This window comes from Culex quinquefasciatus, chromosome 3 (assembly GCF_015732765.1).
Source record: "Culex quinquefasciatus strain JHB chromosome 3, VPISU_Cqui_1.0_pri_paternal, whole genome shotgun sequence".
NCBI classification, from domain to species: domain Eukaryota; kingdom Metazoa; phylum Arthropoda; class Insecta; order Diptera; family Culicidae; genus Culex; species Culex quinquefasciatus.
The window spans coordinates 166,879,179-166,893,405 of NC_051863.1; the positions used below are offsets into that span (position 1 = coordinate 166,879,179).

Genomic DNA, 14,227 nt, shown 5'->3' on the forward strand with positions numbered 1-14,227 from the left:
GACAGACAGTCAAAGTCTTAAATATTTCTTTTTTTTTTGTACAAATCTGGATATTGTAAATTTCACGTATCAGTTTTATTGAAAGTAGTATAATATTTCACAAAAGTTTCGTGTTTACACATTGAAAATCGTTTCCGAGCTATAGACAATCAATCGTTAAAATTGTCCCCTACTAGGGGACTTTTTTTCGGCGCAAAATAACTTTTTTCTTTACAGTTTATTTCAATGTATGAAAAAAAAAAATGTAATAAATTAATTTTAAATTGTTTTCAGTTTATTGCAAGTCGAATGCTAATAAAATATTGAAGTGATTAGAAAAACCCCTTTGATTTTACGAGCCAAACATAAACTTTGAAAAATATTTGCAGCGGCTCTTCATGAAAACTGTGAAATTCGTCAAAATGACGTTGAGTTTTAATATAATTTATTTATTTTTCAAACATTAGTTTGACATTTTTTTTAGTGTTTTTTTCAAGCATATAAAAAAATCCGTTACCAAAAATACGGATAATGTGAAATGTGGCATTTATTTTAAATTTAATTTCTGCATCTGAATATAAGTCGATTCTAATTTTACTTAGTTTGATTTTAAACATTGAATTATTTATCTCAGAAATATTTGGATTTTTTTTTAGTAAAATAGCTCAATTCTTAAAAAAGATATATTACAAGACTGTCAATTTCTGCAGATTATGAAAAAAATAAAAAAATAAACAATTTTTTATTTTAATTGATTTTAAATTGCTATCACTTGACAACTTTGCTTTTGTCAATGATACTAAAGTACATTTTGGTTTTAAATATTTGATCCACATTATCTTCAAATAATTTTGACTGCCTATTAGAAGGAAAAGCATAAAAAATAATCAATTCTAATGCAATTCTCGCAAATTTTTTACATTTAAAAAAATCTTTAATGAAAATGAATGGATTTTGGATTCACAAAAAAAATTCACTGGGTAATATATCATGGCGTTGCCATTTGTTGTTAAGGCTGGTACAAATATTTTTAAAAGTTTTTGTCACCCCCACCCCCTTCAAAATTGGTCCGAAAAATCAGGGGGCAAAAAAAATATTTTTACAATAAACTTCAAAATTTCAATGAAAATTCAAGTGCAGCCAGCTGAAATCAAATTAAAATACATTCTTCTGCGTTTAAAATCATTTTTAGCATGTTTGGGTTTATTAAAAAATCTTAAGGTTTTTTGAAAATTTTCGATGCAAAATCTTTTTTTTTCGATACAATTTTTGTTTTTGTCAGATCTTAGATTTTTTGAAAACTAATGATTGCAAAACAACTGAACAAGTGTAAAATGCATTTTAAAACACATTTTTCATTTAAATGTGTAGACTATGGCTTGTTATTTAAATTTTTATATTTTTTTATTTTTTGCCCCCTTGACCTCGGCCAGGGCCGAGGACAAAAACTTTTTTAAATATTTGCATCGGCCTAATCAGCTTCACTAAACAACATGTTGAAAATATTTTTAAGGAAAGTTTTAGGAGAGAACTGTGATGAATATGGCTTTCTACGTACAGAACCAGTCTTTTTTAATCTTTGTCTTTTTAAAATCTTTGTGTGACACTATAATATATAAAAAAACTGTTATGATAGATTATAAATAAAAATTCAAAAGTTTCGTTGAAGAAGTACAATTTAAAAAACGAATAAATTACTTTAATTACTCAAAAATTACTTTAATTATTCAAAAATTACATTAATTACCAATTAATTACTTTCAATAACTCTTATTACCATGAATTACTAAGTAATTAATAAAATAACCAAATTACCAACTTAAAATCAATGTAATTATTTATTACTTCCCAGTCTGAGGCCTTGGAAACCCTTGGTTGCAGTTTTATTACTGTCAAAAATGTTAAATAAATAATAAACTAGAGATTTTAAATTAACATTTGTTCCTATTTCCGATTGGTGCACCCAACATTAATTTGTAAAAAACTAACTTAATCCACCTGTGTGGTTGGAGCCTTCCTCACAACAATGGCTGTACACAAGTTTCATCTATTTTTTAGATCCGGCTTCAAAAAAGTACATCAATATCACTTAAGAGGCCATATCTCGAGACAGGGTTGCCAGATCTTCAATGTTTTGGACTCATTAGAAAGGTCTTTTGATAAGTTAACCAACAATAGGTCAGATGGTGGATCTGGACATAGTTTACATACATTTAAGTGAGATCCGGCTTCAAAAAAGTATATCAATATCACTTAAGAGGCCTCTTCAATGTTTTGGACTCGTTGGAAAGGTATTTTGATAATCTAACCAACAATGGGTCGGATGATGGACCCGGACATAGTTTACATACAGTTAAGTGAGATCCAAATATATGTGAAAACACATTTTTAAACATAACTTTTGAACTACTTATCGAAACTTCAATCTGTATAAAATTCAATCTATGGGACCCTAAACCAAGTCGAATGCAACAAGTTCGGGTCAAATCGGTTCAGCCAGTGCCGAGAAACATGAGCTAGTTTGTTGGTCACATACATACATACACACACACATACACACACACCTACACACAGACATTTGTTCAGTTTTCGATTCTGAGTCGATATGTATACATGAAGGTGGGTCTTCGACGTTTTTATACGAAGTTCATTTTTAGAGCAGGATTATAGCCTTACCTCAGTGAGGAAGGCAAAAGCCTAAAAGTACTATATTTGATTGAAAATGCAAATAAAATCGTGGGCCTCAGTTTGGTGACATCTGGTCTGGTGCTAAAAACCGTGATTTTTTGTCGGAAGAAAATTACTGGTTGAAATGCATCCAATATTTTAGAAAGGTTATACGAATAGTTGAACAAAATGTGATGAAGATTTTTGATCTGCCGACATTTTGGTAGTAGGGCTTATTTTTGATATTTGCGCTTCGGGCAACCTGGTACATTTTTTAATCAGAGACTTTGAGGATAACATATTTTGAGAACCGAAAAATTTAGCCAAACATTTGAAAAAGTCATATGAAAACATAAAATTCCGTTTTGGCGGTGTCTGGACCAAAGAGCCTATGTCTGAAAATATTTTAATCGGATTCCTCGGAAAATTACTCTAATTACATAAAATTGTTCTGATTAAATATTACCAACCGAAAATTGAGGTAATTCCAAATTACTTGCCACTCCGACAGATACCATTGAGTTGGACGTATTTTATTTTTATGTGCCAGCTTTCTTTGTTTATGCTTAGTTTACTTCAATGAAATTAAGTTTTTTTTTGTATGTTATTTGTAAAAAAATACTCAATTGTTGCGGCACTCACCTTTCGACACGAACACGTATATGCTCGCCGGCTCGGTGTTGCTCGCGGAGCAGGTATAGTTGCCGGAGTCGTTGATCTGCGGCTCCCGGATGATGAGCCGGCTCTGCGTCCGCGGCCCCGGCACCGTCTCGATCGAGATGTCCCGCCGGGAGTCGTCGTAGTTGATCATCCGGTCGTTCCGCTGCCAGTACACGTACTGCGGCGGTTGTGGGCTCTGCGGAAGAGAGTTTGAGGGGGAAATTGTTACAACATTGTACGGGGAGCAAAATCATCAATTATCCAGAGCAAGTATTTTTTTTTCTCGAGTTTGCTGGGTTAAAACAAAAGTTCTTCCAAGCGTTACAAATTCAAATCAGACCCCTTTTAATTCCACTGGAATGGCACTCCCGGGGCTAGCAGAGCCACGTAATTCGTATACATTACGAAACAATCCAGAGGCGATGTGGTTTTTAGTTGTTCCACAGAGGATGTTAACGAAAAAAAAAAAAAATAAAAACACACACAACAACCATGTCGATTGAACCTAGAAGGATCCTAGCCGGAAGGCAGCGATTCCAATCCGACCGCGCGCTCGCTGCAAAAAGTTACAATTTAATGGCATTGCACGAGGCCAAAAAGCTCATGAAAGTTGCGAACAACCAGGGTTGTTGTTGTTGTTGTTGGTCAGAAATTAAAACAACATTCCCGAGATTGCGATTATGTTTCGGCTCGATAGGCTCGTTGCGGGGAAAACCCCTCCCAGTTTCTCTCTGATGGTGCTCGGTTCCGGACATTCCCAATTTTTGCAACTGCCCCGGCGTTCGTTGGTTCTGTCAGTGAAAAATGGTTAACATTGCTGGTTGCTTTTGAGTTTGAGGGCGGGTGAAAATGACCCACCCACTGCAATTTTTTATTCGGGGTAGGGGAAAAGAAGAATACTGAAGTTGGTCCCACTTCAGCAGAGGAATGTTGTACTGTAATTTTCGGATGTACTTCGGCGAATGTAAGGGAGGTTGGGGTAGTCAAAAAACAATAAATTTTTCAAGATATAATTCAAAATTTCAAAAAAATAAAAAGCTAGCAATTAGGGTTAAAACTAGCTGTAACAGTTTTAAAGAATCGATTGACAGATTCGAAAATCCAGTTGATAAAAAAATTTCATCAAAAACAGAACAAACAGAACAAGTTTTTAAAATTTAGAAAACATAAAATGTTCACAGTTTCACGGATCGGTTTGAATATTGGTAGTTTCTTTGGGCAAAAAATTGCCATGCAAGGTAACACCTTGACTGAAAGGTTTTACATTGTTAATCATAAATGAAACCAAAAAAAAAAAAATGCTTCCAGTTTTGAATTTCAAACTCAGGTTAAAATAAATGAATCAGTGTAGACTTTTATATTTTGAATAGCAAGATGGCCTTTCTCAATAAAATAATGATTTTGGACTTCTTAAGACTACTTTAATTAAATTTGTAAAATTGTTTGATTCTTTTGTTCAGGTTTTAGCAAATATTTTTTTAAGATTAGGGCAAAGCCTAAATGGAGAAACGAAATGGTACTCTCTACTATTACTCTACCAATCGAGCGACAGGGCCTTGCAAGTATAAGGTTGAAATGTTTTTTGTCAGTAACATATTATTGTTCTTCATCATCCCGGTACGAGAATCGAACTCACGAAACCCAGCACTCCACTAGTCGAAACCCATCCCCTACCGGTCAGTATTCCCAGTGAGCATATTTACTCTTTTAAGGGATCTGACTTTGCCGAGCCAGACAGGAATCGAACCCATCACCTTCCGCTTACAAGGCGAAACCCGTAACCTCACGGCCATGGAAGCTCGGCATTTTTTTATTAAACATATTTCAAGTGATTCCAACCTTATCTTGCATGGTCTTGTTGTTTGATTGGAGCCCTTTTTTGAAAGCACGATTGAAACCCAGAAAGTAATATTCCGGCCTATAGGCACTCTACCCTAGTAACATTTTTAAACTTACAGGTTTTATCATGGTTCTGAAAACCCTCATACGGCCTAAATAGGCTTTTATGGCCTACTTAAAACCTAAAATGTTACTAAGGTAATTTTCTGTTTTAATTTTTAATTAAAACTTTAATTGAAAGAAAAAAATCTTAGAAAACGGTTGTTATTGAATACAGGTGCAATTCCATTTTTGACAACACGACTTTTTTTCAATCATTTCTGCTTGCCCAAAATCATCGTTAAATTGTTCAGTTTTCCCGGGTAGACGGTAATAACAAAATTCATGTCATTTCAATAACAAATTCTGTTAAAATAACAAAAAATGTTATGGATTCTTCTTGAAAAATCCATTTTTGCATAAGAGTTGAATAACTGTTTATGTTATCATAACAAAATTTGTTATTAGTCTGATATTGATTGAAAGCCAACACAACTTGGGAATAACATTTTTCGTTATGGATGAATAACTCCAACTGTTATTGGGATGATCGGATTAGTTGTTAAAATAACAAATAATAATAACAAAGATTTGTTCGAAGAATAACTGATAACGTTATTAGTCTGTTATTACAATAACAATCGAATAACAAAAAAAACATAACGACGAATAACAAATCTTGTTATAAATAACAAAAAATGTTATTGACCTAGTATTTCCAAAAAACAAAAAAATTTATTCCAAAGTTATTACCGTCTGCTCGGGTTGGTTAAATTTTAAGATTCGTTTTCGATCAACAATTAAGAATAGAAATGAGAGAGGAAATGCATCGTAAAGTTGTGATACCAAAAACGTGATGGCACTGTAATCCCGAACAGACGGTAATAACTAAATTCATGCCATTTCAATAACAAATACTGTTAAAATAACAAAAACTGTTATGAAATATTCTTACAAAATCCATTTTTGCATAAGAGTTCAATAAAAGTTTATGTTATCATAACAAAATTTGTTATTGGTCTGATATTGATTGAAAGCCAAAACAACTTTGGAATAACATTTTTTGTTATGGAAGAATACCGCCAACTGTTATTGGGATGATCGGATTAGTTGTTAAAATAACAAAAAATAATAACAAAGATTTGTTCGAAGAATAACTGAAAATGTTATTAGTCTGTTATTACAATAACAATCCAATAACAAAAAAAAATAATAACGAGGAATAACAATTCTTGTTATAAATAACATAAAATGTTATTGGCCTAGTATTTTTTAATATCAAAAAATGTTATTCCCAAGTTATTTCCGTCTGCTCGGGATGTGCAAAGGTTGGTATAAGTTGCTAGTGTTACAATTTAGAAAATATACAATTAACAAATTTTATGAATTAAAAGCATTCTAGCGAAAAATCAGATTTTTGGCTCTACATTTGGTTTTAATTCATTCCAAATAGCTGATTTTTACTTAATAACCAGTTATGATATTTATCACTTTTTTTTTTCCTTCTAGAAGTTTTAATCAACCAACAATTATTGCATGATTAAAATTCTTGTTGTCTCCAGTGTCTGAAATACTGGTGTCACTTCCGAATTCCAATGTTTAAAATTGAAACATCAGGGACATTTTCGGATCTTTTCATTAAACATATTTCAATAAATGTATGATTTGGCCTGATTTATGAAATTAGAAAAATAATCAATTAGTAGACTTTGAAAAAAGCTTGATTTGAAAATTTTTAAATATTTTTATTGAAAAGATCAGAAAATTTCGAAAATGTTTTATATAAAAAATAAAAATTCGGACCAATAGTGTTCGAGATATCATCAATTGAAACTAAAAGGATAATCAGTTAACTTAGAAAAACTCATTTTCATCGATTCGAATTCCTTGTGAGGCTGTATCTCAGACGAATTGCCCGAATTTTAAAGTCTCAGGGAGATCATGGTTGGAAATTTTCTTAGCTTTTCATACATATGTTTTCAGGGTTATTTTGAAATTTTACTACTTTTTGGCTGCAAATTTTGCTTTAAACAATGATTTTTATTAATTATTATGTGCAGGATTTTTGATATTTTCCAAATCCCTTCTCAAGGTACAGAATTTCAAACATTTATATACCCATTTGCTATGAGCAGCCGCCAAAATTGTATGGAGGATTTTATAGAAAAAACTAACTTAATCCACCTATGTGGTTGATGCCTTCCTCACTTTTTACCAACAATGGGTAATATGAGTGGTTTGGACACATATTTCAGCTATTTTTTAGATCCAGAAAAATAAGTACCCAGATATAACTTAAGTGGTCATAACTCGAGACAGGATTGCCAGATGTTCAATGTTATGGACTCGTTGGAAAGGTCTCTCAATTTCCTAACCAACGATGGGTCGGATGATGAATCCGGACATCGTTTGCATACATTTAATTGAGATCCGGCTTCAAAAAAGTGCATAAATATCACTTAAGTGGTCATAACTCGAGACAGGGTTGCCAGATCTTCAATGTTGTGGACTCATTGGAAAGGTCTCTCGATTACCTAACCAACGATGGGTCGGATGATGGATCCGGACATCGTTTACATGCATATAAATGAGATCCGGATATATGTGAAAACACATTTTTATACATAACTTTTGAACTAGTTAACGAAACTTCAAACAATTCAATAGCGATGTATGGGACCCTATACCAAGTCGATTGCAACTGGTTTGGTCAAAATCGGTTCAGCCAGTGCTGAGAAAACTCAGTGAGAATTTTGGTCACATACATACATACACACACACATACACACACACATACAAACACACATACACACACACAGACATTTGTTCAGTTTTTGATTCTGAGTCGATATGTATACATGAAGGTGGGTCTTCGAGCTTTTAATAAAAAGTTCATTTTTAGAGCAGGATTATAGCCTTACCTCAGTGAGGAAGGCAACAATGAATGATGCAAAATTGCTTGACATAGGACAAAATTTCATCCAATTTAAAAAAAAAGAAAATTTAAAAATCTCGAAAAAATTGGCAAAATTGTAAAAAACAACTCTTACAGAAATAAATAATTTTCCGAAAATTTTGGATTATCCAGTTTGAACTGGCTTCTTAACAAATACAATGTTAGTATGTTTTGTTTGTTTATGTTTTTGCTTTTGTTTTTTTTTTATTCTGTTAGAATTACACTTAAAACTTGTAACTTGGTAAATACTTTCATTTGTTTTTGATGCAAAATTGTCCAATTGAGAAAATCATTTTACATAGATAAGAGAGCATAAAAAATTTCATTATCATATTTTTTTCATTATTAAAGTAAACTAACTTTTAAAACTTAACAAAAATATTGCAAACTACTTCGTGAGATGCATTGAACACTTCTCTACCGAAATTACATTCCATTTAGTTGTTATTTAAAACATATTGTTCATTTTGCACAAAAGTTCTTGAAGAAGCAATGCAAAATGCTTGCTATTATGCTTGCTTGACTATTCTGTGCATCGTCCAGAAGTTTGATTGAATTTGTTTGCCGGAGTCCCAAGTTATATTTGCAAATGTTTACAGTAGTCGGACATGTACGTGTGTCAAACGCATTTTCGGAAATTTTCAGGGTGTGTCAAGATAGCACGACGAGATTAAAACTTTTTATTTATATTGAGAGTGTCAATAATGCTCAGAGTTTTTTAGTTTTTGTTGAATATCTCAGGATTGAATTCGAATTTTGGGAATCTGTGACAAAATGCTGCAAAACATGGCGTTCTTTGCACAATTTAGCCCAAGAAGTTTTAAAATTACAAAAAATTCCCCAGATAACCCTACACATGCCTCCAGTTGGAATGCAAGGCAGCAGCAGCGCACTCTCCAAACTCATAACCATTCTCAACTCGACCTTCACCGAATTTTCCTGCGCTCTGCGACAGAACGATTTCTTTCCTTTTGCAAAAATGAAATCCTACGAGGAGAAAAAAAAATCTTCATCACATGGTTAACTGCAGATGAGGCAAAAAAAAAAGTTAGAAAGAGTCAACAGCAACACCAACTGGGCACCACAACCTAATGGTCTTTCCGGAAGAAATTGCTTTTTCCCCTTGGCACACATAACATAGTTTTCGCAGCAGTTGGGGTTGGGGTTGGAGAAGAGGAAAAAAAAATTAAGAGTACACGACTTGAGCTTCAAAGCAAGCGGTTAAACTAGCGGAAGACTTGAGTTTCAAGTAACGGAAATAATTGCTTTTACACTCGAATGGGCGTTCGTTCGGCTTAGGGCTGGGAGGGACCTGCATTAGGTCACCACCAGTGGACACTACTGGTGACCACATTTTGGGGGGTGGGGGAGGGCTTTTGAAGTTATGGAAGTGGTTGACCAGAAAACGAGGAAATGAGCATGTTTTAGTTAAGAGTAAAATGTTTGGAATAGTTGCTGTAGTTTTAAATAAACTTAAATGTTAGGAAGAAAATAAAAATTATTTGCAAATTCCTAATTGTTTCGATATACCTTTCAAAGCCCTCTCCTAAGAATCGCCAAGATGGTGTCACTTATCGCTCTATCACCAAGCAATACTTAACCTCACTTACGGCAACAATGACCGACCGATCTCAACCTTCCCCAGTGGTCGTCCGTATCAGATTTTCCCACCCCGCCCCAAAATTGTCGCCCTCGACATATCGCTGATTTTCCATACCGAGCAGACGGAAATAATGCGGGAATAACATTTTTTGATATTGGAAAATACTAGGCCAATAACATTTAATGTTATGAATAACAAGATTTGTTATTCGTCGTTATGAATTTTTTTTATTGGATTGTTATTGCAATAACAGACTAATAACATTTTATGTTATTCTTCGAACAAATCTTTGTTATTATTTTTTGTTATTTTAACAACTAATCCGATCATCCCAATAACAGTTTGAGGTATTCTTCCATAACAAAAAATGTTATTCTCAAGTTGTTCTGGCTTTCAATCAATATCAGACCAATAACAAATTTTGTTATGATAACATAAACTGTTATTGAACTCTTATGCAAAAATGGATTTTGCAGGAATATTCCATAACACTTTCTGTTATTTTAACAGTATTTGTTATTGAAATGGCATGAATTTAGTTATTACCGTCTGTTCGGGATCGTCCAGAGGGGAAAAACTGTTGCTTCCACACTTGTCCTCCCCCACTCCTACGCAACATGATCAAAGTGTAATAAATCGCAGGTCTTGTGTTGGCCATCGTGTGGGAGATGAAATCGATTGTTTTTTTTTCGGATCATCGAGGGGAGGTTCTTTTCTCAACAAGACATCGACCAATCCAATCAAATGCAATGACAATAAATGGTACGTACACTTGAAGCTATCTATTGTCGCTGAGAATTCCTCGAAGATTGGATGAACCGAAGAGGGTTGCAGGTCACTGTTTCTGTGGCAATGAACTTGATATTGGATGTTTGTTAGGGTTGTTAAAAAAAATCAGATTTATTTTTTTTTGTGATGACGAAAAACGGCAAATCTTAAAAGTTCTCAACATTCTTAGACAATTGTTAAAAAACACTCACTTTTTAAGGTTCAACCCACCTGCACCCAACGACGTGGGACAAATTGCACAGAACCACCGCCATCAGAGATGACCCAGACCGTTGGTCAATGATCGCCATCTCTAATGAATTGGACTGGTCCCCCCACCAACCCCTCGAACGATGCACACAAGTAAAACAAACGGACGCAGACTGAACTTTTGTTTCATTGTGGGACGACAAAAGTTTCTTTCTCCCACCCTCGCAAAGACTGAGCAAGACTGCACCTAATTAACGTTTGATGAGGTAACTGCTGGTTCTCAACGGTGTCCACCCCCCGACAGAAGTGGGGAAAGGGTAAGGCCACTTTTTCCAATCAAGTCGTCACACTAATTGGCACCGAGAGCGAAGGGTAACTTCTCCGGTGGGGATTGATCCGTTGCGTTCGTTTTCTTGAAGAGGAGGTCGTTTTGGTGATTGAGCTGTGGGGGTATCTGTACAAGAGTTTCTCTCACGCTGAAAGAGATTATTATTTCAAACCAATTTACTTAAAATTTGTCTTCGTAGAAAGGTCGATTAGGGGGTCCGTTTCAAATATCCGTGAACTGGAAAATATTTCACCAAGAGATTTTTGATTTACCTCAATTTTAAAATTTTCTAAATATTTCAAAGGAGGCGCGCGATACTTTTTCAATCTTCGCCTTAAACAAAGCCTTGTGAATGATCGTGCATATCCATCAAAACAAATAAAAAAAAACTAAACATTGTGAAAAATCTGAAATCCTTTAATAAAATATTTTCTAGTTCGAATATTTGAAAAGGACCCCTTAAGCAACCTTTCCTCAAAGACATACTTTAGGTACATTAATTGGCAATAATAATCTCCTTCCGCCAAATTCTAAGACACACGAATTTAAAGGTTAGCGAAATTTTATACTGAGTCATTATAGATTGTCTCACATGTTTTTTAAGTGCTACTGTATATCAATTTAAAAAAATGCACAATTTGGTTTAAGCCGGGAAAATGGGAAAGGGATCATTTTATCACAGATTATAGTGGTATTAATACGTCAAAAATCTTAAAATTTTTGTAGCTATCGGAATTTTAGTAAAAAAAACGATACTTTATATACACTCAAATCCCGATGGTGCAATGTAAAAACAAAATTTTTGAAAATGCTCAAAATTTTCAAAAACTACGTATTTTCGAAAAAATACTCAAAATTTCCGTTTAAGCAATATGGGTATCAAACGATCGAGATTTTTCATACATTTCGAATAAAATAACAATATTTTTTGAAAATACTCAAAAATAATTGAGTATTTTTTCCAAAAACCGTAGTATAGTGAAAATTTAGCGTATTTTCGCAAACTTACGTTACAACTTTTGATTTGGAGTATTTTTTCGAAAATACGTAGTTTTGTGAAAATTTGAGTATTTTCAAAAAATGTTGTTATTACATTCGAAATGTATGAAAAAATCCAGGTCGTTTTAAACTCATATTGTAAAAACTGAAATTTTGAGTATTTTTTTCGAAAAAACGTAATTTTTTGAAAATTTTGAGTGTTTTCAAAATATGTAGTTATTACATTCGAAATGTATGAATAAATCCCGATCGTTTGATACCCATATTGTAAAAAACTGAAATTTGGAGTATTTTTTCAAAAATACGTAGTTTTGTGAAAATTTTGAGTATTTCCAAAAAATTTTGTTATTACATTCAAAATGTATCAAAAAATCCTGATCGTTTTAAACCCATATTTTAAAAACAGAAATTTTGAGTATTTTTTCAAAAATACGTTGTTTTTTGAATTTTTTTAGTATTTTCAAAACATGTTGTTATTATGTTCGGAATGTATAAAAAAATCCCAATTGTTTGGTACCCGTATTGTAAAAACTGAAATTTTGAGTATTTTTTGCGAAAATACGTAGTTTTGTAATGTATGAACAAAAATTTTATCATTTGATACCCATATTGCAATAACAATAAACTTTTTTTGGTTTCTTTATAGAAAAAAATGCATTTTCAAAATACAGGAAAAATACGTATTTTTGTGAAAATTTTCATGAAATTATAATTTTAATGGATCATCCCGATTCCAAAACACTATATTTTTTTGATTTTTGCATGATTTTTCATACGATTATAGTCAATAGTCATATAGCCGAAATCCCATAAGCTCTGTGCTTCAGTTATGCCCGCCTTGGTTTTGCGGTGCTAAACCGAGGCACGACTGTATCATGCTTTCAAGAAAGAAAAACAAAAATAACTTTCAAAAATGTGTTTATTTGATTTATTTTGATTTTATTTTGCTTGCAATTGTATTGTAATTGTTTACGAAAAAATATATGTTTTCCTCCATGATTGTTTTTTACTCATTTTGGGACATTTTTAAATATTAAAAATTTCCTGCAAAGCTCTTTGTTTTCAATATGACTTAATAGCTTTTATAATTTTTTTTAAACGAAAACTTCATCACTGCAAAGTATACATTATTTTATACTTGCTCATTTATTAAAAAAATCAATTTAAATGAAGTTAAAAAAGGTTCAATTTCCTGTATACAAAGTGAAGTGTCTTTTATAAATTTTTAGTCAGCAATCCATGGTTTTCTTGGTTTCACATTTTTACGAAATTGGTAATTTTGTTTTCTTGCGCCATTTTACAGTATATTAATTGAATCTGAAATTAGATATAAAGAAATTATATAACTTAAATTTAAACATAAATAATGTTTGAATTTAAAAGAAAAAACGTTTTAAAAACTATTCATATTCATGATAAACGCATGAAAATTGATTCCCATTAAAATTCTGAAGCTATAAGAAAAACCAATATTAACCCCAAGTACCTCCAATCGGAGCATACTATATCACAGGGGTGACCAAAGTATGGCCCGCGAGGTGATATTTTGTGGCCCGCGGACCCATTCTTGTTAAGTGATTTTATACTTTTTCAAAATTAAGGTTTATTTTAAACTTTTATATGCTAATCTTTTTTATTTTTCGTTAATAAAAAAACTTATGTTTTATCAATATTTTGATCCCCACTTTAGGATACAAGTAATTTGTTCAAAATATTTTATAATCATAAAAATTTCACACGTTTCAATGAGAGTGAAACTAGTAAATATTGTGAAATTTTTAATTATTATATTTTTAATTCTGTATTAGTTGCAAAAATGTAAATTTTCTTTCTAATTTGCAAGTCATAATGACACTTTTATGAACTGAACCTCAAACATAAATTGCACTTCCTCCGGGATTCAAACTCATTATAGTTAGATAACGAATCTGATTGACTACCAACTGATTCAGGCAGAGCTTTCGTCGATCAACCCACCCCTCCACCATTGTTGAAAAATTGGCTCAAAAACCAGGAGCAAAAATATATTTTCAAAAAACTTCAAAACTTCAAAAAAATTAAATCTAAATGCAATCAGCCGAAATTTATTAAATGTGCATTCCTTTGCATTTAGAATCATTTGAGCATGTTTGGGTTTATTGAAAAAATGAATTTTAGTGAATTTTAGATGAAATAAATA

General features: G+C 32.6%; 1 protein-coding gene across 2 annotated transcripts in view; it reads right to left on the reverse strand.

The window, feature by feature from the left end:
* Nucleotides 1–14,227, reverse strand: part of LOC6047478 (zwei Ig domain protein zig-8) — a 560,935-nt gene that overhangs the window by 53,097 nt on the left and 493,611 nt on the right. For both annotated transcript variants that reach the window (XM_038265147.1, XM_038265146.1), the window contains exon 7: nt 3,289–3,502. In XM_038265147.1, coding sequence (XP_038121075.1) covers nt 3,289–3,502 — 214 coding nt within the window. The remainder of the gene's footprint in view (nt 1–3,288; nt 3,503–14,227) is intronic.